At 43.9% G+C, this 27418-nt stretch overlaps 1 protein-coding gene and 1 non-coding gene across 3 annotated transcripts; one reads left to right on the top strand and one right to left on the bottom strand.

The window, feature by feature from the left end:
- The first annotated feature begins 14 nt into the window (after positions 1-14).
- On the top strand, positions 15-25541 carry Traip (TRAF interacting protein). 2 transcript variants are annotated; one of them, XM_074060250.1, is made up of 15 exons: positions 15-306; positions 9693-9750; positions 10272-10307; positions 12686-12725; positions 13314-13441; positions 14828-14922; positions 15422-15535; positions 16334-16421; positions 17066-17155; positions 17575-17663; positions 21770-21925; positions 24134-24182; positions 24453-24602; positions 24712-24762; positions 24978-25541. In XM_074060250.1, exons 1-15 carry the CDS (start codon positions 209-211, stop codon positions 25095-25097), a joined length of 1362 nt encoding a protein of 453 aa, XP_073916351.1. In that variant the 5' UTR covers positions 15-208; the 3' UTR covers positions 25098-25541. The 2 variants fall into 2 exon arrangements, with proteins under 2 accessions (XP_073916351.1, XP_020029044.1); XM_020173455.2 differs by having other exon boundaries at positions 10224-10307.
- Positions 3069-3175, bottom strand: LOC141418645 (U6 spliceosomal RNA). Its single transcript, XR_012443312.1, has one exon. It is a non-coding gene; the product is annotated as a U6 spliceosomal RNA (small nuclear RNA).
- Positions 25542-27418: the final 1877 nt, after the last annotated feature.

Below are 27418 nucleotides of genomic sequence, written 5' to 3'. Positions count from 1 at the left end.
CTAAGCCCCGCCCCCTGATGGTTTGTCCAATCAGAGACAAGCATTCGAACTCCTTCCTTTCCCCCCCTCCTGGGTTCGAATCGGTATTTCCGGTCCGCTCTCGGAAGTCGCTCAGTGGAGCCAAATTTGAAGCAGGTGGGGGGCGCGGCCACGAAGCTGGACCTGTAGCAGTTTCCGTGGTTACCTGGGCCGCTTGAGTCCAGCCACTATGCCTATCCGTGCGCTGTGCACTATCTGCTCTGACTTCTTCGACCATTCCCGCGACGTGGCCGCTATTCACTGTGGCCACACCTTTCACCTGCAGTGGTAAGTGACAACGATGTGAGGGCCTGGTGTTTGTCCTGGTACCGCTTCAGAGCCATGGGATGTCGGGCCTCCAGGCAGTCGGTCTTGGAGCCCAGACGGGTGATGTGGACCTTATTAGACTAGCCCCATGGGAGCTTCCGAACCTAGGCTAAAGTGGGCCAGGCAGAGGTGATAGCTGAGCCAAGCCCAGTCGGGGAGAATTGATCTAGTGAAGAGAGTGGGTGCTTCCTTGATAAAATGTGCGGAGATGTGACTTCAAAACTATTTCTCCATATTAACGAGCCCTTTTATTTCTTCGAGATAGACACCTAATAGGTTTCTGGCAACCCTTAAGAGTTTGTTGTAGTTTTCCTGGTGGTTTGGATTGTTACTATTCAGAATCATCTCCAGACACCACACCAGCAAACCCGGCTTAACATGGAAAGGCTAAGACGTGCTTCCCTATCAAGAGGTCCTGCTGTCTAGAAACATTTTGATGAGGAAAGAATGTGTAACGAATTGTTCCCCTAGCAGTTGTGGACAGCTGTGTTTGGAGGTCCCAGCAAAAGAGATAAAGCAGAGTGACCCTCTGGGGATGGTGAGTAGTAAAAATCACCGGGGGCTTGTAGGTCAAAAGTCCCCATGAAGCAGAGAAACTGGCATTATCCTGCTAGTTGTTGGGTGCTCCATATTTGCAAAGCTTTGTTTAAAGTAATGTTGCTGATAGCCTGAGCCCTCTGCTAAGAAAGCTGTTGTTGTTTGGTTAGGCTAGAAAGCAAGCTCACTTCTGAAAGTACTTTATTTACTGTTTACATCCTCTATTTTCTTTTGACCTTTTACTTTGAACTTTCCTGTGTACCTGTGTATTTGTGTTTTTATGTTTTTACATGTATCTCTTTTTTTTTTTTTTTGAGACAGTATCTCACTATGCCCAGGTTGGCCTCCAACTTCAGCTCCTTCTGCCACAGCCTCCTGAGTGCTGGGGTCACAAGTATGTGCCACTAGCTCACGTGGCTCTTGAAAACATATATTTGGGCTTTTTTTTTTTTTTTAACCTAGGGTGATAATCTTTATATGTAACTGGATCCTTTAGTCCTACTTAAAACTTTGCAATTACTGATGATATGAAGATTAAATGTTATATTTAGTAGGTTTTGGTTAAGTATTTTGATTTTGAGATAGGGTCTGTCTTTGCATGGGCTGGTCTCCAACCTACACCTCCCAAGTAGCTGGGATTGTAGGTGTGCACCAACAGGCCTGGCTATATTTTTAAAAAACTTTTTGTTTGGAATAACTTTTCACTTACAGACTAGTTGCAAAGATATACACAGAGCTATCGTATACTTTCACACAGCTCCCTCACTATTAACATCTTCCATAATATTTGTACTCTTGTCAAGATGAAGAAGTTAGCTGGGCATAGTGGCTCAATTCTGTAATCCTACCTACTCAGGATGTGGAGATTGGAAAGATGGAGGTTTGAGGCCAGCCCAATAAAAAGCAGGAAAGCTGGGCATGGTGGCATATACCTGTCATCCCAGCTACACGGGATGCATAAATAGGAGAATTGTGGACCAGGCTGGCCAGAGTATAAAAGTGAGACCCTAGTTCAGAAAATTAACTAAAACAAAAAGGGCTAGCTAGGTATGTGTGTCAGATGGTAGAGCACCTGCCTAGCAAGTACAAGACCCTGAGTTCAAGCCGCAATACTGCCAAAAATAACACAACTAAGAAATTAGCACTGGTAAAATACTGTTAGTTATACTATGGGTTTTATTTGGATTTTAAAATTTATTTTGATTTTTCCACTAATTCCCTTTTTTCTGTTCTAGGATCCAGTCCAGGTTACTACAGTACATTTAGTTGTGTCACCTTAGTCTCCTATGCTCTGTGACAGTCTTTCCTTTAAAAAAAATATATATATATATATATATATGTGTGTGTGTATAGAGAGAGAGAGAGAGAGAGAGAGAGCCTTGACACTTTTACACTTTTGAAGAGGTGCCCCTTAATTTCAGTTTATCTGATTTTTTTTCCTTTTTTCCCCTATGATTAGACTGGGATTTTAGGTTTGAGGAAAGAATACCACAGAGGTAAGGTATCCTTTGTCATGGTGTCTTACTAAGGGGTATATGATAACATCAATATGACTTGTCTCTTGTGATATTAACCTCGGTTACTTGGTTAAGGTGATATCTTCTAGATTTTTCCACTGTAAAGTTACTATTTTTCTTCCAGTATCCTGTTCTCTGAAAGCAAGTCACTAGATCCAGTTCATATTCAAGTAAAAAGGAATGAAGCTCTATGCTATTTGGAATTCTTCTCTAAGGAAAATTTATCTCTTCTCCATTTATTTATTCAGTCATTTATATCAGTATGAACTCAAAGGTGTTTATTTTATTTTATTCTTTCGGGTATTATTCACTACTATTATTTATTTTTATTTTACTGCTGGGAATGCCCTTTGTCTCTTCTGCCTCCGCTTTTTTTTTGAACCCAGAGTCTTGGGCACTCTACTATTGAACTACATCCCCAGCCACTCCACTTTTTTAAAAAATTTATTTTTTTTTTAGTTGTGGAGATCAAACTTAGGGCCTCACATGCTAGGCAAATGATCTATCACAAACTACATTTCTAGACCTTGGTTTTTTGAGTCAGGGTCTCACTATGTAGCCTAGACTGGTCTCTAAGTGAAGTTCCTCCTGCTTCCACCTTTCTAGGATTACAAGTGTGCACCACCATGCATAGCACTCCACTTTTTTTTTTCTTCTTCTTTTTTTTTTTTTAATATGGAACACTTCACAAATTTCTATGTCATCCTTGTGCAGGGACCATGCTAATTTTCTCTGTATTGTTCCAATTTTAGTATATGTGCTGCTGAAGCAAGCACCCTACTGTTTTTATTGTGGTAAAATATACAGAGAAAATTTACCAAATTAAGTCGATGAAGTGGCTCAAGTGATAGAGCACTTGCCTAGCAAGCATGAGGCCCTGAGTTCAAATCCCAGTGCTGCCAAAAAAAGCTCGCCCCAAATTTGCCAAATACTTTTTTCTTTATCTTTTTTTTTTTTTCAATACTGGGATTTGAACTTAATGCCTCACACTTCCTAGGCAGGCATTCTACCATTTGAGCCACTCCACTAGCCCTTTTTTGTGTTGGGTATTTTTGAGATTGGGTTTCTCTCTGTTTTTTTTTTTTTTTTTTTTTTTTTTTTTTGCCCAGGCTGGCCTTGAACGGAGGTCCTCCTGATCTCTGCCTCCTGAGTAGCTAGGATTTGGGATGTGAGCCACAGGCACATGGCCACACTATACATTTTTTTATTGTAATAAATACATGTGATATTCTAGTTACCATTTTAGCCATTTTTAGGTGCAGAATTCAGTGGAATTAAGTACATTTACAGTGTTTTGTAACTATTTCCTAAACTTTTCCATCACCCAAACTGTATCTATTAAACAATAACTCTCCAATACCCTCTATCCTCAGCCCCTGGAAACCTCTATTCTACCTCCCTGCGCTGAATTTTCCTATTCTAGAAGTGGAATCATGTATTATTTATCCTTTTAAGTCTGGCTTATTTATCTAGCATAATGTTTATAAGATACATCCATGTCATAGCATGTATCAGAATTTCATTCGTTTTCATGGATAATATTTAGTTGTATGTTGTGGAAATACCATAACTTGTTTATGCAATTATTTGTAGAGAGACTGAGTTGTTTCCACATTTTGACTTCTGTGAATAATGCTACTTTAAAAAGTTACTGTATAAGTACCTGTTTGAGTCCCAGTTTTCAATTCTTTTGAAATATACCTGGGAATGGAAAGACTGGGACATATGGGGAATCTATCTTTAGCATTTTGAGGAACTGTTATACTGTTTTTCACAGCAGCTGCATTTTTTTTTCAAGCTAGAGTCTCACTATGTTACCCAGGCTGATCTTGAATATCATTTCATGTGTTATTTTTGGTGCTAGGGATTGAATTCAGTGTCTTATGCATGCTAACTTCTGCTCTACCATTGATCTACACCACAGCCCATGCTTTTTTTTTTTTTTCTTTGAGATAGAGTTTCACAGTGTAGCTTCAACTTTGAACTTGTTATCCTCCTGCCTCAGCCTCCCAAGTGCTAGGATTGTAGGTGTATGCTACCACACCTGACTTCTCTGCATCATTTTACATTCCCACCAAAAATACATGAAGATCCCAATTTCTTCTTCATCCTCTTCTCTCTCTCTCCCCCTGTCTTTTGTGGTGGTAATAGGGTTTGAACTCAGGGTCTCATGCTTGCTAGGCAGGTGCTCTACCACTTGAGCCATGCTAGCAGCTTGAGGATTCCAGTTTCTTCACATCCTTGACAACACCTTTTTTTCCCGTCAGTGCTGGGAAGCAAATCCCAAACCTTGCATATTCTTGGCAAGCACTCTCCCATACTTCAACAGCTATCTTAGTGGGTATGATGTGGCAACTCACTTTTTTTAAAATTGTGGCAAAATATACATATCATTGAAAAGACCATTTTAACCTTTTTTCTATGGTACTGGGGAACTCAGGGCCTATAACTCCTCCCACCACCATTCCTTTTTTGTGATTGTTTTTTTTGAGATAGGGTCTTGTGAACTATTTGCCTAGACTGGGTTTGAATTTTGATCCTCCTGATCTCTGCCTCCTGAGTAGCTAGGATTACAGGGGTGAGCCACTGGTGCCCTGCTCATTTTAATAATTTAAAGTATACAATTCAATGGCATTACATATTGTTAAGTATTCACATTGTTGTGCAACTATCACTGCTATATATTTTTTTTTTCCTTTTGGCGGTACTGGGGTTTGAACTCAAGGTTCTGTGCTTGCTAGGCAGGTGCTCTACCACTTGATCCAAGCCTCCAGCCCTTCACTGCTGTTTTAATACCTTTTTCATTTTCCCAAACTGAAATGCTGTACCCTTTAAATAGTACTTCCTAGCTGTCGCCTGCTCCAAAGCCCTGTAACCACCATTCTATTTTCTATCTCAATGAATTTGACTACTCTACATACTTTGTATAAATGGAATCAGACAATATTTGACCTTTTGTGACAGGGTTAATATTCCATTTTATATATATATAAAACACATTTTGTTTATCCACTTACCCATTTGTGGACATTTGATTGTTTCCACTTTTTGGCCACTGTGAGTAATGTTGCTAAGAACATTGGTAAACAAGTATCTCAGTCCCTGTTTTCAATTCTTTTGGGTATTAAATCCAGAAGTAGAATTGCTGGATCACATAGTAATTCTATGTTGAATTTCTTGAGGAACCGCCATACCATTTTTCACAATGATTTACCATGTTACCTATCCACAGCAATGTTTGAAGATTCTAATTTTGCCACATCCTCACATATACTTCTTTTCTTTTCTTTCTTTTTTTTTTTTTGATAATAGCTATTCTAATGGGAGTCTTCTCTTTTAATACATGAATTTAAAACTGTTTCCCTCTTACTACTGCTTTCATTATATCTCATTAGTTTTGGCATGTTGAGTGTTCAGTTTCATTCATCTTGAAGTGTTTTCTACTTTTCCTTGTGATTTCTTCTTTGACTCATTGTTTAAGAACATGTTGTTTGCTGGGGGTGTGACTCAGCAGTAGACTGCTTGCCAAGTGTGTACCAGGCTCTAGGTTCAATCCCTAGCACTACAAAAAAAAAAAAAAAAGAAAAAGAAAATGAAAAACAGGTGTTTAATTTCCACATGTTGAATTCTATGTTATGTTTTCTTTCTATTATTTCTTTTTAGTTTAATTCCAATGAGAACAGAAAAGATACTTCACATGATTTCAATCTGTGTCTGTTAGGTCTGTTTATAACCTTATTCAAGTCCTCTATATCCTTTAAAAAAAATTTTTTAAACTTTTTTTACTGTTGTACTGGGTGGGGGTACATTGTAGAATTTACAAAACCTTTATGTCCTTACTGATTATATTTCTGGTCATTCCATCAATTATTGAAAGTGTGGCATATTGAGATTTCCAACTCATATTGTAGAACTTTTCTCCTTTCAATTCCTTTCCCTCGTGTATTTTTGGACTCTGTTGTTAGAAATACATATGTTTATAATCGCTGTTTCTTCTTGCTGGATTAAACTTTTTGTCAATATATAATTTTTTTTACAATAGTAGTGGGGATTGAATCCAAGATATTGCATACCATTGAGCTACATCTGCAACCCAAATTTATGTTTTTCTTCTTGGTCTCTTTCAACCTTTTGTCTGTTTTGAAGTTAGTATTCTGTCTGCTATTAGTATAGCTGCTTCAGATATCTTTGGTTACTGTTTGCACTGATTATCTTTTTCCATTTCTCTCTCTCCCTCTCCCACTCCCTGTCTTAGGAAGGTCTATTTCTTTAATCTATTTTCTTTCTACATTAGCTTTCCATTTCTGCTATAGTAAATTACCATTAATTTAGTGGCTTAAAACAATACTAATTATTATCTTACCGTTCTGAAGGTCAGAAGTCCCAGATAGGTCTTACTGGGGTAAACTGAAGTTGTTAGTAGGATGGTAGAGTGAATACCAGCATATGTGAGGCTCTGGATTCAGCCCCCAGGGATTGAGTAGGGGAGAGGGGAATCTTCCCTATTTCAAAATCATGAACTTAATCATATCTGTAAAATTCCTCTTACCACATAAGGTAACTTATTCACAGGATTTAGGAATTAGACTGAGATCTTTTTTTTTGGGGGGGTGGCATTATTCTCTCTACTAATTTCTTTCTGGAACTCCTATTTATAGATGTTCTGGAACTTCTACTTACACATCTCTTATCATCTCTATACATTTCCTATGTTTTTAATTCTTTTGTTTACTGGGCTGGTGATCAAACCTAGGACCTCCAACATGCTCAACCATTCCCAGCCCTCCATCTGTTTCTTGTCACCTATCTTTCAGTTTACTAATTCTTCAGCTGTGTTTCAAATGCTGTTAAGCCAGTTGCCTGTGATTCATGCCTATACTCCTAGCCACTCAGGAAGCAGAGATCTGGAGGATCTCTACTTCAAAGCCAGCCTCAGGCAAATAGTTCAAGAGACCCTATCTTGAAAAATATCCAACCCAAAAACGGGCTGGTGAAATGGCTCAAGCCATTCAAGCTTGAAGCCTGAGTTCAAATCCCAGTACCACCCAAAAAAATGATTTTGGCCATTTTTCAGTTTTAGAATTTCTGTTTGTTTCTTTTCTTTTTCTTTTATTTATTTATTTTGGTGGTACTGGGTTTTGAACTCAGGACCTCACACAAGCGCTCTTGCTACTCGAGCCACTCTGCCAGCTCTGTGTGTGTATGTGTGTGTGAGATGGATTTTTTCAAAATAAGGTCTGGTGAACTATTTGCCTGGGGCTGGCTTTGAACCACAATCCTCCTGATCTCTGCCTCATGAGTAGCTAGGATTACAGGTGTGAACCACCAGTGCCTGGCTTTTTTTTTTTTTTTTTTTTTTTGAAGGACATCAATTTTGCTACATTGCCTAAGCTGGCCTCAAACTATTTGCAGTCTCTCTGCCTCAGCTTCCGTAGTAACTGGTGGAATTATAGGCATGGACCACCACACTCCGCTGTTTGGTTCTTTTTAAATTTTGCTATGTCACCTTCCTGTTCCTAATTCTGTACTGATATTTTCAGGCTTTTATTTTATTTTTATTTATTTTTTAGCATACTGCATTTGGTTTGTGTCTGAGATTCTAGTATCTAAAGTCTTTATGGACATGTTCTTCTGGTTTGTGCTCATAGTCCTTTTTTCCTGTGTGCCTATTTACGTTAAAAAATTATTTTTCAGGGGGAAGAGGGAGGGGGCAGGAGGCAGGGGGGAGAAATGGCCTCTCCCCAAAAAAGTTAGCTTTTCATGAATAATGCATAATGACATATTTTATTGTGTAGTATTTAAACATAAAGAAAAAAGAAACAATATAATACTAATACCCTTTATTTATGGTTTATGTGACTATTAAAAATTCTTAACAATTTTGTTCAATTTTTTAATTAAAAAAATGCAGAAAATAAAAAAAGAAACAAAAGCAGTATAATAATTCTCAATTATGAAAATAAAAACTGCATAAAAACAAAAAAAATTATTTTTCAGGCCAAAGAAGTGACTCAAGTCGTAGAGTACCTTCCTAGCAAGTATGAGGCTCTGAGTTCAAACCCCAGTGCTGCCAAAAAAATTATGTTTCTACTGACGTATAATATTGTTAAAGTATACATATAGTAAGTGTATATATAATAAGTGCATAGTTTGTAGAATTTTTTTTCACAAACTGAGGACATCCATGCAGCCAGAATTCAGATCAAGAAATAGGATATAGGGCTGGGGTGTGACTCAAGTGGTAGAGTACCTGCTTAACAAGCATGAGGCCCTGAGTTCAATTCCCACTATCACCAAACAACAAACAAACAAAAGAAACAGGAAAGCCAGGCACTGGTGGCTCAAGGTCAGTGATCCTAGCTACTTAGGAAGCTGAGATCAGGAGGATCATGATTTAAGACCAGCCCAAGCAATAGTTTCTCAACACCCTATCTCCAAAATAACTAGAGCAAAATGTACTGGAGATGTGGCTCAAGTGGTAGAGCATCTGCTTTTTAAGTGCAAAGTCCTTTTTTATGTGTCTGACTTCTGTTCTTCAATGTTATATTTTTGTGATTCACCCATAATATACTTTTTAGTTGACTCATTCATTCTCCTTGCTGTGTAGTATTCCACTATGCCTGGTTAGCCTTGATTATATGTTGTACATGATCTTCATAATGTATGTGTAGGAAAAATTTGAGCTTAGGGTAATGGTATCACTTTCCAAAGAGGTTTTTGTTTGCCCCTGGTCACTTTTGGGTGAGGAAGTCTACTAGTAGGAGACTATTTCCCTTTATGTCCCAGACAGGGCTGGCTTACAACTTGAGATCCTCCCTACCTCAACCTCTCATGTGGTGGGATTGCAGGTGTGAACCACAATGCCTGGCAGGAGACTACTTTAACTAAAGATTAAGTCTGGAGTTTTGCTGTACTATGCAGACGGTGTTAGTTTTTACTATTACTTACCCTTACCTTGAAAGAGTAGCCTTTAGAATCTTAGCTTAAAGTGGGGGTATTATCAGTACCTATTTCTGAAGGACCCTGGGTTTTGACTGTCACCTCCCACTTATCAAAGTCTAGAGGGTTGCTGGAAGAACAGCTTCTGGCCAGACCTACCAGGGTCAAAAAATAGGGCCAGTTGATTGGAGCGCCGAGTACTAGTCGGGCCTTGTAGGAGGTACTGTAACTACCTGTGATGCTGTCCTCATGCATGCTGGCATTGGGTCAAGTAAGAGCAGGTTGGGGCGACTAATGGCCTGCATCTCCAGACTTTCCAGGGCTCACCAGTCTATTTTTTTGCTTTTCTTCCAGTCTAATCCAGTGGTTTGAGACAGCACCAAGTCGGACCTGCCCACAATGCCGAATTCAGGTGAGGATGTTGGGGTGGGACCACCTTAGCTGAACACCTCTTCTTCTCTGCAACTGGGCAATATCTCTGATCTTTTTTGACTCCTGGTTTGAAGCCAGTTGAGCCTCACCCATGCCCACGAGTTGCTTGGGAGGCATGCTTACACCTCAGGTAGCTGGACCATTTTCACCTGGGTGTATTTTGCCTCCTTTCTTGTTTAGAAATGCCCTATTACCTTAAGTTGAAGTGTGTTTTGAGTACTCATCATATATGTCTGCAGTGACATGACTTCAGCAGCCACCAAACCAGCATTCCCAGCTTGGGGAACCTGCAGTAATAAAGAGGTCTTCTGAGTCCAATGGATATGCTTTGTAAAGAGGCCTGAGAACAGACCTGGCATGTCTGTTAAGCAGGCAGTTGGACCCACATACAACCCTTCCTCCTTGCCCATAACTGAGCTTTGCAGTCATTTTCTGTCTTGTTCTCCCATCCAGGTTGGCAAAAGAACCATTATCAATAAGCTCTTCTTTGACCTTGCGCAGGAGGAAGAGAGTGTCTTAGATGCAGAATTCTTAAAGGTACTTAGAACTTATCTCATTCTATCAAACTCCAAGCCCCAACTTCCATAGGAGTTCACTTTTCACTTCCTAATAGAAAGGGTGTCTAGAGTATGGAGATGGGGTTATGGAGCGAAGACTTAGTAAGAGATTTCAACAAACAAACAAAGCAGAGGTCAAGTAATGATGAGACATAATCATCAGAGAAATACACTATAAGGAGAGAAGAGGTTGCTTTACTGCGCTACCCTCCCTAGGGGAGGCACCAAAGAACAGAGTGCCTCTCCCAAATGCCCCTCATCTTACAATTATTATTATTATTTTTTTTTTGGTGGATCTGGGGTTTGAACTCAGGACTTCACACTGGCAAAGCAGGAGCTCTACCACTTGAGCCACATCTCTAGTGTGTCGTTCCCCCCCTCCCCCCCCCCGCCCTTACCTTATGAAGGGCTTATAGCCTTTCTGCCCAGTTCACTTTCCTGCTGGACAGTTAGTGACATACTAGAAAATTCTTCCACTCCTCAGCCAACAAAGATGTATGGGCCCACTGTTCCCTAACCTGTTATGCCTCAGACTTGCCTGGAGAACTTGGTATAAAGCCAGATGCCTGAGCCTTCCCTAGACTTGTAATAGAAGCCCCTGGAATCAAAATCTGTAACCCATGTGGAAACCCACACTGCAATTGAGAGTAAATTGGTTCCCTCCTGTACTTCTACTGTTTCTGAAAAATTTAACATTCTTTGTATGTGAGGGGGCTGGATTGGCAGAAAGCTCTCAAAGAAGTTGGATTGGGGTTCACAAGTGATCCCTGGACTCTAAGGGTTAATTTGCTGAGCATCTGTCAGACGAGAGTTCATTTGGCCCTGGCCCCAGGGTGTCATGATGTCCTTGGAACCTCACTGCTTCAGGAGTGTGGAGCTTTTGTGTTTTGAGCCAGCATGTTTATCGTCATGGTAACTGCTCCCAGTTTTAAGAGATATCTTCCCTGTGATGAAGGCGACAAAGGCAGCTTCGTTTCTTTTGAGCTTTCAAAGCCAGGTCTGTGAAACAGTGAGGCAACATTTTGCATAGTTTGGAGAAAGGACTTGGGAAGCACCCTGCTGTGGTGTGGAAGGAGCCAGGGGACTATGGGTAATGGTACAGCAGCCTTGGTCTGGTGTCTGTTCTCAGGCAGACCCTGTGTGTCCTTCTCTAACCACCATTTTTACCCCCTGCTTAGACTACACTGCCCAGCCAACCACTAGAAGCTCCTTTCCCCAGAGTCCTGGGTACAGAGTTCTATGGCAGGGTGTTTATCTACCCATTGGTCCTGGCCTTAGCTTTTTTGCATGTGAAATTCTGAGTCTTGTGTTGAGTTCAAAAGGGTGATATTGATGATGGTTTCCTGGATTCCATTCAGCTACTACCATGGACTCTTGACTAAGCTATGCAAAAACTTGGTTTTCCTGATTATGGAGTAGGCACCTCTCTTGCTCACAGGAAAGTTGAATTCTCTAAGTTCCCAAATGAGAATTGGTTGATTTCTACCCCAGGCTCTTAGTACTGTGGCAGTGGCTATGTAACATATGAAAGGGCTTCAAGGGACTCAACTGACCTTCACAACAGTGACTAGAGCCTAGTTTCATCTGTAGATGAATAGCTGCCTTGGCTTACCAACCCTTATTGGATTTTGGGGCCGAAAAGTTTTGGTACATAGAGCTAGGTGAAAGCTTGGAAGGAGGGAGATTGTAAAATAAGCAGGATCCAGAGAGGAGAGAGCTAGTGGTAACTTAGGGACTTTGGCCATCCCTGTTCTTTGTCTCTGGTGAGTATACCTGAAGCCCAGAGAGGTTGAGGCTAGTAGGGGCCAGGGAAGTGATGGAATCCTCTTCTTCCACAGACTCAATTTTACTTCCCTTACCCTTATTCTACCTTTTTTCCCTGTGCTGAGAACTCATTCCTAGGATTAGTTTCCCCCATCTTACCTATGTTTTTGAGACGCCCATAGAAAGAACTGTGTGGCTCAAGTGATAGAGCACTTGCTTTGCAAAGCACGAATCCCTGAGTTCAAGCCCCAGTATCACCACCAAAACAAAACAAAATAAGCCCATAGAATGGTGAGCATGGTGGTGCACACCTTTAATCCCAGCACTTTCAGGCTAACCTTGTCTATATAGTGAGACTGTGTCTCAAACAAATAAAGTAAAATAAAATAAATTTTATTTTATTTAGCTCTATGTCCATAGAGCTAAAACAATGTGTTTCTCCCCCCATTATTGGTTTAGCTTGGCCTTGAGTCTGTTTCCTTAAACCTACAGGCCTAATTTTCTCATTCTGGGACTTCCTATAGTCTTATGGGAGACCATCTGGACATTAGCTATAACATATTCCTATTGCTTATTATGGGTATTGCTTTGCAGAATGAACTGGACAATCTGAGAGCCCAGCTTTCCCAGAAAGGTGAGTTAACAAGAGACAAGGGGCCCTGGAAAGCCTTAACTTGGATATTGGAGGGAGGGGTACTAGAAAGAAGGCTTCCAACCTTCTGTCAAAGCCACAGACTCTCTCTGATTTATATGTCCAAGAGTCTTGTCAGCTCTTGTGACTAGCAGAAAAGGAGAGAAAAGGAAGGTGACTGAAGCTATCTGCCTAGACCAGGTGAGTCTCTTCTTTCTGGAGCTTCTTGCTCAGGAGCCAGGCTGTGAGAGGGTCACTTGATGGAATAAGGTAGGAAAAGGTTCAGCTGCTGAATTTGACAGGAACCTGCTTGAGTTCTGGAAGGATGAATTAATTAGATTCACAGGAGGAAGAATAGTGAAATCTTCCCAAGCAGTTCAAGCAGCAAAAAGAGAGCTTATCTCCTGGATGAAGGCTCTGGCTAAGCTTCCTTGGTGCATGCCAGAAAGAAAAGCAGGCCATTCAACTTTCTGGCCTGAACTTTCTTCCTTACCTGGCTCATGGATGAGGTGCTGGAGCCCAAAGGCCCAGGTTCTCATGCTAATAGTTGGGTGGGACTCTCTCTTTTTCCATCCTTCACCCCTGTTCCAGAGAGGGAGAAACGGGACAGCCAGGTTATCATTGACAATCTACGGAACATACTGGAAGAGCGCAACACCACTGTGGAATCACTACAGAAGGCCTTAGGCAAGTCTGAGATGCTGTGCTCCACTCTCAAAGTAAGTCCCCAGGTTCTGCATGCACAGATTTGGTGGGAGGTATAGGCCCAGTTCTGGGCTCACCATTCTGAGCTTATTTTTTGGTTCTACCTCAGTCAATACGTTGGTTTTTACGGAAGTAAAATGGAAGCAAACTGTTCTTTTCTCCAAGGCCTTTCGTACTGTATCCATCCAGCTCATAAGAAAAGGTTTATACTGCCTGTGTTTGTGGATTTTGAACTAAATAGTTTGGAAAGGCAATGCCTTTCCAACACTTCACAAAGGTGCTGCTCAACTAAGACCTGGGTGAGGCTAGGCCATGTTTCCAAAAGTGACTTGTACTCCACTGATGGGGCCAGCCTGAAGAATCTTCCATTAGCACTTCAGTCTTTGGCCAGGATGCTCTCTAGAGCCAGATCAAACAGCATCCCATGGAGGAGCAAGAGCCTTTGAAGTCAGCTGTGATGAGCCAACCCAGCAGATCAAAGTCTGTAAAGCAAGCAGCCCTAGACCCAGATGAATTTTGTATCAGCCTGGGTTAGTGAGCCTCTTGCTCTCCAAGGGGCATGATGCGATTGATCTGAACCCATGATTGATATTCTGGCCTTGTAGGCAGGAGCAGTCCTTGCTGGATGCTATTTGAAAGGGAAAGAGAGTGATCCTTGTGAACAGACAAAGCCTCAGGATATTCATTTTCTCAGTTCCTGCTTGGGAGCAGGGCTGTATCACATGGACCCACTGGTGGGAGGGAACACATTTGCACCTGGCTACAGAGTGGGAATCTCTGATGACATTCACAGGTTAAAGATGGAGTGGTCTTGTGTTGAAGGCAGCCTGGTCAGCTGCTCCTGGCATCTGTTCATGAGCCTGAATATCTGGTGGTGAAAGCTGGGGTTTGTGCTTTTTTCTTCAGCAACAAACATAACACACATCATGAGGCCCAGAACACAGAACCTAGGCCTGTAGGTGCTAGCAGAAGACTGTGCTTATGATAAGACATATCTCAGAAGGAAGCAGGCAGGTTGGTAAGGCAGACCAGGCTGGGGATGTAGCTTAGTGGTAGAGTGCTTGCCTAACATGCACAAGGCCCTGGGTTTGATCCCCAGCACTGGGGTGGGGGGAGAGGGGGAGACAGAGCAGACTAGAGTGGACCCCAGGACCCTTACCTCCTTGGATTTGGTGATGTATAGTTATCAGCATCTTCAAAAGATACTGTGCAGGGCTGGGGGCATAGCTTAAGTGGTAGAGCATTTGTCAAACGTGTGAGGCCCTGGTTTTAATACCCAGTACTGAAGACAGGGAGAAAAAATATAGTGCAGGTAATTCTAGAGTGGAGTGCTCCACATAACTTTAGTCATGGCTTCTGGGAACCTCTAAGCAAGGTGTTTGGATGTGTTTGCTCTTCAGAAGCAGATGAAGTACTTGGAGCAACAACAGGATGAAACCAAACAAGCACGTGAGGAGGCACGTCGACTCAGGAGCAAGATGAAGACCATGGAGCAGTGAGTTTGGAGCTGGTGCCTGTACTGTGTCTTCATAACCAGAGTCCCAGGGTAGGATAGTTCTCAGGACTGCAGCAGGAAGTGGGAATGAGTCACCTCTGTCTCAAATTTCCATAGGACATGGAGGGCATAGCCAGTCACATATGGATACAAGTTTCCTTTCTTAGCCTTAGGACTAAGTAGACTTCTCCACTTTTCATGAGTGCCCTTGCCTATTCCTTCCTGTCCTGTTGCCTGTGGCCAGATGACCTACCAGATCTTTCCTTCTAGCAGCCTCTCTACAAGAAATCCCTGACTTTCAGGCCATCTGTTAGCACCTCTTATTCCTCAGCAGCATCCCCAGAACTGTGCTCAGCTCTGCTTTGAGCCTTTCCTTGGGCAAACATACCTGTTAAAGCATCCTAGCAGCTCAGGCTGTTGCCATAGCAATAGTAGCAGAGAGGCAGAGTAAGCATCAGCCTCCAGATTTCAAATGCTATGGGCTGGGTGTGTTTTTCAGGATTGAACTCCTACTCCAGAGCCAGCGGCCTGAGGTGGAGGAGATGATCCGAGACATGGGTGTAGGACAATCAGCAGTGGAACAGCTGGCTGTGTACTGTGTGTCCCTCAAGAAGTATGTACTTCGGGGAGAAATGACCCAAACATTTTATGCACATATGGATAAAAGGAAAAAAAAAAGTATGTACTCTAGCCCCATTAACAAGCCCAGGAGCTTGGCTATGGGTTTCCAGCCATGTCTCTGCTGTCCGTATCTTAGAATGCAGATGTAGCTTAGTGGCAAGCTGTGGAGCCATGCTGCCTTAGGTTGAACCCTGAGTCTATCTCTCACTTGCTGTGTGGCTTAGAGCCAGTTTCTAGGTCTCTCTGACTGTCACCTTGTATGGAGATGGTTATAGACTATTTCATAGGGCTGTTGATAGAACTGACTGAATTGTAAGTGCTGTTTCTAAAGAGTTGATGCAGCTCTCTGAGCTGTAAGCCTCCGTGTGATACCTGGAGTCTGTTTTCCATCAGCACTGTTACTGACCCTGCCTGGCTTGGATCAGAACGTTTGCTCATATTCTTCACTATGGTATTATGAAGTTGGTGGTAAGGAGGCCACTTGGAAGACCCACAAAGAGGACCCAAATGCTCTCTGTAGGGAGTCCCCTAGTGAAGCCAGAGCTTCCTGTGCATCCTCTCAAGTCACCAATGCCTGCAGACCAGGCAAGGAATAGTGTCACTAGGACTCCTTGTATTATTTGCAGGACCTTCCACAGGGCTACCTGGCTCCTGCTGGACTCAAATGTCAGAGGGAGAATGAGAATAGGGTAAGGGTTTGGGTAAGACCTTGAATTAGGTTGGTATTATGGCTTGGTCTGACCAACAGAGTGTCCTTTTCTGGCATCTCTTTCTCCTGGCCATTTTACAGAGAGTATGAGAATTTGAAAGAGGCACGGAAGGCTTCGGGGGAGCTGGCTGACAAGTTGAAGAAGGACTTGGCCTCCTCCAGAAGCAAGGTAGCTGAGCAGGAAGCAAAGAATGAAGAGGGAGAGGTGTCTCTTTTGTCATGCTCATTCAGGTCTCCTGAGCTAGGCTGTGAGGAATTCAGAATGGCCTACAGAGACTGGCTACTGGTCCTTACTGGGCATTGGCTCTGACTATATGGCTTGTCCACTTAGGGCAGCAAATTATGGAAGTATCCCCTACCAACATGCTCCCTTTGCTCTTTCTGGTTCCTGGGCATCTCTTAGCTGGCTGAACAGTACAGGCCCAGGAACCAAATGTGACAGCGTCAGAGACCTGTTTTTGTACCAGGCTCAGAGTAGGATGGTTCCTGGGCCAACTCCTTTTACTTCTGGCATGATGCATCCACATGGTGCGGTGTGTAAGAGACAACTTTTGCTCCCAGGCAGCCCTGCACATGAGTTGCCAAATTGAGTCCTTCCCCATAACCCCAGTTTCTTTGGTTCCCCAAGCTACCCTGACCATGCCCTGGATAGCAACAGGTGGGGAAGGACACATGACCACCACTTGGCTTGTACTTTACTCCCTATACTTTCTCTTTTCTTGCAGTTCTGGGATTGAACCCAGGGCCTTGCCCATGCTAGGCAAGTGCTCTATCACTAAGCTACATCCCAGCCCTCTCTACTCTTTCTTGTAGTTGCAGACAGTCTACTCTGAATTGGATCAAGCCAAATTAGAGCTGAGGTCAGCCCAGAAGGACTTACAAAGTGCTGACAAGGAAATCATGGTGAGGGACATCCTTGACTTGATAAAAATGAGGGGTGGTATTTTGCCTCCAAGAGAAAAGCTGGGATGTTTTTACCCAGGAATATGTATATCTGTAGTCATGGTTCTGGGCTCCCTGCATCTTCCTGGGTTAGAGGAATTGGTCAGGATGTGCAACTGGTCTGGTCTATAGCCTAGGTCTCCTTGGGAGAGGGCAGACATCATCATGGGTCTTCCTCACAATCTGTTCTGTACCTACTTCCCCAAGGGCCTTATTCACCACACAAGGGCTTTATCAGAGAGGGGTTCTGAAACCTGGTGCTGAGGTTTCAGGCCTTACTCTGTTCCCAGTGTCCTTCATGCATGCTGCTTGTCCTCTGCATTATCTCTGGACTCAGTGCCTCAGCCTTTCTCTCACACTCTTCTCTTTCCTTCTCCAAGAGTCTAAAAAAGAAGCTGACAATGTTGCAGGAAACCTTGAGTCTGCCACCAGTGGCTAATGAGACTGTCAACCGCCTGGTTTTAGAGAGGTATGTTGATCCTCTGGGGTGGTGTAGAGGTCACAAGCTGGGAGAGCTGCCTGGAAAGGGTTTTAATTCCTCCTGGCTTTGGTAGGGCAGTGGCCTATGGGGACTTGAAATTTGTGGACCTCCTGTCCTGGAAGCCAGCCAGGATTTATCTAGAAAGCCATTTTGAGATAAATCTGGACTCTGATAAGGAAAGGCCAGGGAAGGCCAGAGAGAATCAAAGTGTGGTCTGAAAATGGGGTAGGAACACCATCTGCCTTGGAGCATCCTGGAGTGTCTTGCCATACACATCTGTTCGCCTCCATTTCTGAAACAAACAATGGCTCATTCTAAAATACTTTCCTCTGGTCTCAAGAATGCATACTTTAAAGCTTCCAGCAGAGGGAGCCAAGAGGCAGAGGGATTTGTGTCCCTGCCAGGAATACACATCCATTCCTAGCTGGCTGAGAACACTCTCTGGACTATTTCCTGCCTGCAGCTCCAGCTGGGGAGCCAGACAAAATTCCTGTTAGTGACCTAGTGTTTTATTTGAGTTAATTTTCAGTGTCCTCTAGCAAATCAGTAGGCTCCTTCTTCCTCACATCCAGTCAGTTGCCAGTATCTGTCCATCTAACTCACCTGTGTGATAACTCATGGCCTTCCACCTTGCGCCACCTCCAGGTGAAGCTTATGACATATATGGCTGCCCCTTTTGTGTGCCCAGAATGTCAGCCCCAGGGAAATTTCCTCAAAATATCTCTTAAGTATCATGTCTCCTACCCCCACAAATACCTCTCATATCCCTTGGTACTATGCATTCATGAGGGCAGCCTGAGGGTTTCAGTGGATCCTCAGACTCCAGCCAAATCACACTGTCAACTACAGTAGGACACTTCTTCCCTTACAGTCTCTGTGCTTCACCTCTTCTCCACATTGAAGGGTCAGCTGTCCTGCCCAGCCTGTCTTAGTTTCCTTGGCAGGAATGAGCTCAGCTTTCTTTGCCAAGTAGCATTTCTTATTCACATGCTGTGCCACGAGCTATGGGCCACAGAGGTGCTCTAGTCTTTCTGGACCTGGTCATCCCAATATGTACCACATAGCTCTCAGTAGACTGAGAGCCCCTTCTTAATCTATATCCTTGATCACTAACTTCCTGACACATGCACCCTGCCCTTTTCCTCACCATAGTACCTGGTCTGCATCTGCACGGGAGAGTAAACTAGTGGCACCTACACCAGTTTCCTTTATTCATGTATTTTAATTCCTCAGTTTTGTTCTCCCCTTTCTTACCTCAGCATCTCTCTATGGAGCCAGAGCTGCCTATCTGCCTGTTCCACTTTGGGTTGGACTGAGAAAGGGCTGTGAGATTATGATGGGTATATGACCTTCCATAAGGTGCAGCATGGGGTTGATTTTGATAAACTACGCTCTGTTTATGGTCCTTCCTCCCCATCTTACCCTCAGTCATTGGGCATACCTCCTTAGAAGCCCAATGACTTATAAGTGTCCTTTCAGGAGCTTAGTAGGTATTGGAAGCTGTTAGCCTTTGAGACCATGTGATATAGAACCCAAGTCGCCTCAAGGCAGGGGTATAGAACCTTTCCCCAGGATATCACCAATGGCTGCTATCTGCAGTCTGTTCCTGGTGCATCCTCTGGCTTCCATTTTGTGGGCCTCAGGGTATTGCTATATATTTGTCCTCTGGGCCTAGCATCTATAGTGAGAGAAGCATAAGCCACAGGCCATCTCTAGGTGCCCAGGGACTTTGCATACCTGCTTCTGCTACTTCCTTTACCACTCCAGGCTGGACTCCTGTTACAGGAGTCTGTAACATGCCTACTGCATACTAGACCTTCTCTGTCCTCTTGGGCCTTGTGTTCCAGTGGGATAGATGAACTGGGGGTTTAGATGGTTAAGCCCAGGGCCCGAAAGTTGCACACTACATTGTGGACTTTGGTCTGGAGCTTCCAGGTGAGGATGAACCCACCTCATTCTCAGTACATTTCATATCAGGACCTATAACCCACCTTGGTACAAGGAGGACAATTCTGGTCTCCCTTGTCTTTCATGCTAGCAGGACACTCCATTTGCCAAGCCTACTTCTGTACAGAGGTGGGCCTTGCTTCCCATTAGGCTGGGAATAAAAATTTGGGTAGTATCTGGGCTTAGTGGTATACAACTGTAATTCCAGCTACTCGAGAAGCAGAGGCAGGAGGATCAAGAGTTCAAGGCTAGCCCAGGCATAGGTAGCAGTGAGACTCTGTATCAACAAAATAAAAGTAAAAAGGGCTGGCATGTGGCTCAAGTGGTAGAGGGCTTGCCTAGCATGCATGAGGCCCTGAGTCGAATCTCCAGTAGCACCAAAAAAAAAAAATTGGGGTAGGAAATTTTTTGCATTTATTATTAGTCCTTCTTTTAACCAGGAACAGCCTATTCTAAATTCAGTTTCCTCTCCTAGGGTCTCAAGCTCTCAAAAACAGTTGTTGACTCTTCAGTGGCAGCTTTGCTCTGTTTTCTTTGTGCTCTGATGCAAGACCCTTGGAACTACAAGTGACCTCAAAGATCCTGTCTCTATCTCTCCCCCTTAACAGCTGACATGTTACTGTGTGGCTCCAGGAGAAGTTTTAAGCTTTCCTGATATATCACAATGTGTATAGGCACTTTCCTTAAACCAACATTTAGATGTGAAGGAAGATCTGAAGATCAGAGAGGATGGCAAGTATAAAGGCCCTGAGGCATGACTGAGTTGGGTATGCATGGAAGAGAGGGACAAGTAGCAGGGAGGGGCACATCTCTGTGGGGCTTTGCAGGTCAGAAGAGTTATCCTAAGGACAGTGAAAACTGTTGGGGATGCTTAAGAAAGATTGCTCTATGAGTTTGGGACATGCCTCTGATTTTCATCCCATTGCCCACTGATGATTCCTTAAACCATGCCTTGCTTTTCAGGCCTGTTTAATGCTCCACAGCTTCCTCCTTGTAGATTCTAGGTGCGATGTCAGCCTTCTATCCTCTTGGCCAGGCTCTCTCCCAGAATTTTGTCAAAGGCTCTTGAGTGTTGATTCTGCCCATCCCATTGTTGCAGTATGATGTAGGCAGGCCCAGTTAGACTTTTCCTGTATGAGCCTGAACTTGATGCAGTTGGCAAATAGTGGCATGAGTGGTCCTGGATGCTGCTTTATTCTGGTTCCTGGAGGGAGAAGCAAAGCAGCCAGTGTGGAGTTGATTTCAGGTGGGTGTGTGCAGCCTTCATTTCCACTTTCAGGCAGAGGAGAGTAGAGCTTCCAGGGACCTGGCCAAGGAAAGGGAGAAATAGTCTAGGCTTTCCAGATTGCTTACCCAGTTGAATCCATGCAGATAGCTCCCTTTCCTCTGATCTGAACACCCCAGCTGGAGCAGGGCTGTGGTATAGCTCTGAAAGGTTCCTGAGGGAAGGAAAAAGGGAGAGTATGCTTGGAGCTGCCCTTTCCACCAGTATTCTCCTAAGATCACAGGAGCTGGAGAGTCTTGGTAGGTCTGGATGGGCTGGAGAAATCCTGTTGGCTACAGTTTTCTAAGAGAAAAAAACCTTCCCCCATTATTCAAGTAAAAACATACAAGTTGAGAATTTGAGGGGAAAAAGGCGCTATCACAGATGTAGTTACTGTTGGATAAATGGTATATTTCCTTCTAGTTCTTTTCTGCATGGGGGTGGGGGGGTCCACCAAGTCATTAAATTTAGCATATGAACATTTTCCCAGGTTATTAAGTTTGTTCTCCAGGAACACTACTTTAATGCCTACATCATATTCAAGCTCTGGAAGTGCCTGCCCCCTTGGGTCAATTTGCTGTACATCATGGGGAGCATCCTCTTCTACATCAGTCTGTAGTGACATCCCTGACTGGCTCCTTGCATTGCATTATGAGAAATGATTGTATGTACTCAGTAGGACAGTAGCCTCTTTATTTATTCATGTTTTGTGTGGGTTTCGCTTACTTCTTTCCATCTTTCAGACTGGTCCTGTGACTGTGTGAAGAACTGAGCAAAGTGGTTTATTCCACAGAAATTAGGTCTTCTTTAGGAGTGACCATGAGTCAGGAGTGGGATCCAGGACTTCTGTGGTCCCAAGTAACTAGGTTATCTCTACCTTTAGCCCAGCACCTGTAGAGATGCTGAACCTGAAGCTCCGACGGCCATCCTTCAGTGATGATATTGACCTCAATGCTACCTTTGATGTGGATACCCCTCCAACCCGGCCCTCCAGTTCCCAGCATGGCTACTCCAAGAAGCTCTGCCTGGAGAAGGCACAGTGAGTGGTAGTCCATGGCAGTTCCCAGGATTTGGAGGGGAATAGCTAAGACATCTCTTCAAGTCCTGCCGTTATAGCTCTGAGTGATTGATGGAGTAGTGAGGGTTGCCTGGGCTTAGCTATTGCTTTGGTTCCTCCTCTTTCCTGGCCTGAGTACTCAATCTATGCAAAACCCTTCTCTTGCTTATCTCATTAATAGTTATCATCATTCTTTAGTCCAGTGTTGGAATGTGAGTCAGACGGAATGTAGGGGTCCCAGTAGGGGCAAGCCTGGGTGTGGGAGCAGGTGCTCCCTTGGGTGGCTACCCACCAGTCCTGAACCAGTCTCTGAACTTCTTCCAATGTGTTGCCTCTGAAGCTCATGATTAAGGAAGGACCATCTCAAACAGTGGAGCCAAAGGTCCTATTACCTAGGAGGCTACCCCATATAGGCAGACATGAGGAGCTATGTAGAACTATAAGAGGGCATGTGGGACCTTCTCTAAAGGAAAAGTAAGGCTGTCTCATTGGCCAGGCACACTAGTATGGTTCATTGTGAAGATAAGAACTGTGCCCCTTTATACATGTATGTATGTGATACTCAGATAAGGAAAGTTTTAATTGGAGACTTTAGGTATGACAGAAAGAAACTGAGATGTTAGGCAGTGGAGATGAAAGAGGGCAAAAAAACAAGCCAGTTGGGCCATCCACCCTTCCCAACCTCAAGTATATAAGCACCCATGCTGTATAAGGGCTGGCCTGGTAGCATTGAGAAACAAACTTACATGTGAGCTGTAGCAGGGAGCCTGTCATCAGTGCCTCCTTCATAATCTGGCTTCTTCCCGTTGCCTCCTCTTCAGCTGTAAAGTTCGAAGGTGGGCACCTGGAGTCTTCAGGTTGGCAGGCCTTTTAGACACTTTCTCCATCTCCAGAGGTTATGGGGCTAGTGAAAAAGCATTGAATGCCCCTGACTCAAGTCAACCTCCCCAGAGCCAGACTTGTAACAAGTGGGAAGTTTTCCCATGGTTATCATGTGGCCTTATCACAGAGGAGTCTAGAGTCAGCAGGCCCTGCTCCTACTCTATTTTCATGGCTTAAGCCATAGGGGAGCCAGGTGCTGATGGCTCAAGCCTGTAATCCAAGCTACTCAGGAGGTAGAGATCAGAGAATTGCAGTTCAAAGCTAGCCCAGGCAAATTGTTCATGAGACCCTATCTCGAAAAAAACCCTTCACAAAAAAAAAAAAAAAAAAAGAAAGAAAGAAAGAAAGAAAAGAAAAAGGACTGGTGGAATGGCTCAAGGTGTAGGTCCTGAGTTCAAACCCCAGTACCACAAAAAAGAAAAGAAAAGAAAAGAAAAAGAAACCATGGGAGCCGAGTACCAGTGGCTCACACCTGTAATCCAAATACTTCGGAGGATAGCGGTTTGAGGCCAGCCCAGGCAAATAGTTCATGAAACCCCCATCTCCAAAATAATCAGAGAAAAATGGACTGGAGGTGTGGCTCAAGTGATACAGTGCTTGCTTTGCAAGCACAAAGCCCTAAGTTCAAACCCCAGTCCAAGAAGAAGCCACAGGCCCAGCCTTAGGTCACAATCCTTCTACTCATCTGGAAAAATACCAGGTGTCTAGTTGCTAGGGTCCTTAGGAATTGGATGGAAACAGTGTCCAGCTCTAGGGCTAGGAGTAGAAAGCCAGACCCTGGAGCCTTGCTCTATTATGTCCCAGACTCTTCCTGCACAGATTCTTTATGGAGATGACCTGGCTCTGTGTTCTAAGAGTACTTTATGGAATGCCTTGATGAGGGTCTTACTAAGAAGCTAACTTGCTGAGGGTCTTATGGGGGTAGTGCCCCTCTCTGGGCAAATAGGACAAGGACTGAGCTCATTTTGATGCCTTCTGCCTACATGAGGGCATGACTAACCTTCCTCCTGCGATTGGTGAGTTGTTTGGGCTTCCCAGCCCCATGTAGATCCTGGGAACATGGTGAAGTACCCAAGAACTTGAAATGAAGCCACAGATTGAGACACAGTCCAATCTACCCTGTCTCTGCCACTGTTCTGTACAGCTATTCACAAACCTACACTTGGGGTAGAGACCACTGAGGCATCTTGCCAGAACACAGTCATGACAGCAACCATGCCATGCATTGGCTCCCTTAAGGGGCATGAACTGAGCCTGGCACTCGTGTTTTGTTTACCTGCCTCTTGCCTTCATGTCTTACTCTTGTAGCTCTCCTGTTCAGGATGTCCTCAAGAAGATCCCCAAAAGACCCAAGCAGGTAAGGGCTTCCCAGAAAAAGTACAAGCATTCACCATCTAGTCTTTGCCAGGACTGAACATGAATAGCTGGACTTTGGGAAGGACAAATTCATATCAGAGCCCCTTTCCTTGGCCCAGGACTGAGACTTTTCAGAGCCACCTTTGGAGCCCTACTTATTATCCTTCCTGCCTCCTGGGGTGTCATTAGAGAGCTTGACCTTATTCCACCACCACTTTCTCCTTTGCTGCCATCTGGCTCTTCACATCTAGCTCTGGGGTCTCCCCTGCAGGAGTCCCAGCTCTCTCTGGGTGGCCAGTGCTGTGTAGGAGAGCCAGATGAGGAACTGGCTGGTGCTTTCCCTCTCTTCATCCGGAATGCTGTCCTGGGTCAGAAACAGTCCAAGAGGGCCATGTCAGAGTCCTGTTGCAGCACAGATGCGGTGAGTATGGCTTCCCACAAGAGGCATGTACCAGGCCACTTGGATGGGGTGAGGTAGCCAGCCTGTTAGACCATTATTCTGGCCCACTTATTTTTTCCTTCTGCCCAAGGTAAGAACAGGCTTCGATGGACTTGGAGGCAGAACAAAATTCATCCAGCCTGTATCCTTGTTCTGTGGTGGTGGGCTAAGGTGAACTGTGGAACCTATACCATGTCTGACTTGTACTCTCAACCTCTGACAGCCAATGCCTGCTGCCAGAGATATGCAGAGCTAAGCCTTGCTCAGTGTAGCAGGACTGCTCACCCCCACGTCTGAGCTTTTCCTGCCCTGCATTCCAGTCCCCTCTCTAGGCCTCTTCCTTGACATCTTCACCAGACAGACCCAACCATGATCCGCCCACTCCCTGTAAAGCCCAAGACAAAGGCTAAGCAGAGAGTGAGGGCAAGGACTGTGTCTTCCTCTCAAGCCAAGCTGGATACCTTCCTGTGGCAGTGAGAACAGTGAGCAAGCAGTGGCCAGACTCATGCTTCTAATCAGTAGGTCAAGAACTGGCCAGGTTTGGGGGATGGCCCCTCTTCTAGAAGAAGCCCTGAGAGCAAGGGCAGAAGAGCAGATGAGGATGAGAATGACTCTAAGACTTTGCACTTCTTGCACTTAGTCAGCCCTACCTCACCACACTGGGCTTGCTTTTGGGAGCTGTCACAACCAGCTTACCATTTCAGTCAGAAGGGCTTATTCCTAGTTGTGGGCTCCTGTTTAAAGTCATGATCAGATGTGGCTGGGCTCCTTCTAGTCCTAGAGACTAGGGTCACTTGATTGTATGGACAAAAATGCTTGAAGCTTCTCAGGCAGCTGGGCCTGAGCTTCTGCCTGCCTCCAACTTGTAACTAGGCATGGCCTGAACCAAGAGGATGGGGAATGGGGGGGTGATGGTGGGGAGAGGATGGGGGAAGATTTCTATGTAGAATAAAAATGATAAAATCTTTTCTGCCTGGTTCTGGAAGTGTAAATTTGTATAAAAACTTTGGAAAAGTGGCATGACTTTTCTTTTCTTTTCTTTTTGAACTCAGGGACTTGTGCTTGCCAGGCAGGCACTCCACCACTTGAGCCCCCCAGCACCTAGCATGACTTTCTAAAGCAGAATGTATGTAATCTAGACTTAGACCTAGCAGTTCATCTCTCTGAGAAGGCACAAGGAGACTCTAGCTAGAATGACATCACTGTAGCTTGAAGGCCACAAGCAGGAAATTGAATGAGTAACTAAAGAACCATCCATACAGGGCATTCATGGCAAAAACAATAGTGACCAAATTGCTAGCCTTTGGTCTTGACCTCAGAATGCTTTCTCCTAGAGTACCTCCCTTCTTGACTCCTAGTCTGGGTGAGGCTTTCTAAACTTCTCTCTCCAATTATTGGACAGGAGTTTAGCTGTTTCCTCAGGGCTTAGCATGGGCCTGGCACAAGGATGAGAGTTATAGGAAGTGAGAGAATGCTTCAGGTTGATGGTGTCCAGAACCTCACCAGCAAATCTAGAGGAGCATGGGGATCTATGGGAAGGAGAAGAAGTCTTGGTTATGGATGTTGGACCCCTCTGTGACTGACAAACCAAAGAGGTTTAGTGAGGGGAAGTACAGCATCAAGTTGAAAGAGTAGAGGCTGACTGTTAGCACACTCTGTAGCTGCTGAGTGATCTTAGGTAAAGTAAATTAGCCTCTCTATGCTCAACTATGAAATGGGGACAATAGCACCAACCTTCTAGTGATGAGTATCTATTGAGTCAGGGTATAGGTTAAGAATTTATGACAACTAAATGAAGTAAGTTAGATACAAAAGGACAACTACTATATGATTCCACTTGTATGAAGTATCTACAATGGGCAAATTCATAGAATTAATAAAATAGGGTTCACCAGGAGCTACAAGGAGGGAAACTGGAGTGTTACTGTTTAACAGTCAGAGTTTCTGTTTGGGATGAAAATGTTTTGGAAGTAGACAGAGGTATGTGTTAGTTACTCAAAAAAAGAAATTTAAGACAGACCAAAATACATGGAAGGACATCCTGTTCTTGTGGATTAGAAGACTTAATATTATTTATTTATTTTTATTCATTTATTCACAGGTGCATACATTGTTTGGGTCATTTCTCCCCCCTGCCCCCCCACCCCCACTCTTTCTCCCCCACCCCCATGTTAATATTATTAAAATAGCAATAATTCTACAAAACAGTCTACAAATTCAATATAATCCCTATTAAAGTTTCACTGGTGGCCAGGCATGGGGGCTTATGCCTGTAATCACAGCTACTGGAGAGCTGGAGATTGGGAGGATTACAGTTTGAGGCTAACCCAGGCGAAAAGTTACTGAGACTCTATCTCAACAAAACAAGTGGTGCATACCTGTGATCACAGCTACGTGGAAGGCATAGTAGGAGGATTGAGGCTGGTTAGGCAAAAATATAAGACCTTATTTGAAAAATAAACTAAGGCAAAGAGGCATGGCTCAAGTGGTAGAGCTCGTGAGGCCCTGAATTCAAACACTGTATTTAAAAAATGTCCTCTAGGCCTGATGGAGTGGCTCAAGTGGTAGAGTGCCTGTCTAGCAAGCTCAAGGACCTGAGTTCAAACTCCAGTGCTGCCAAAATAATAATAATAATAATAATAATAATGGCCTTTATATTGCAGAAATAGAAAAGCTGATCTTCAAATTCATATGAATTGTGAGAGGTCCTGAGTAGTCAAACCAATTTAAAAAGAAAAAAAAGAAATGAGAAAGTTCTATATAAATTTAAAACTTACTGGGCTGGAGGCGTGGCTCAA

This window comes from Castor canadensis, chromosome 17 (assembly GCF_047511655.1).
Source record: "Castor canadensis chromosome 17, mCasCan1.hap1v2, whole genome shotgun sequence".
Taxonomy (NCBI): Eukaryota; Metazoa; Chordata; class Mammalia; order Rodentia; family Castoridae; genus Castor; species Castor canadensis.
The sequence above is the reverse complement of the archived record's forward strand: the minus strand, read 5'-3'. Positions and strand labels throughout refer to the sequence as shown.

What these genes read in the sequence shown, in the direction of transcription:
- Traip (XM_020173455.2), top strand. Translation starts at nt 209, where the DNA reads ATGCCTATCCGTGCGCTGTGCACTATCTGCTCTGACTTCTTCGACCAT. An exon ending in TGCTGTGCTCCACTCTCAAA is followed by an intron (nt 13,442 to 14,827) that starts GTAAGTCCCCAG and finishes TTTGCTCTTCAG; the next exon opens with AAGCAGATGAAGTACTTGGA. An exon ending in AACCGCCTGGTTTTAGAGAG is followed by an intron (nt 17,664 to 21,769) that starts GTATGTTGATCC and finishes CTCTACCTTTAG; the next exon opens with CCCAGCACCTGTAGAGATGC.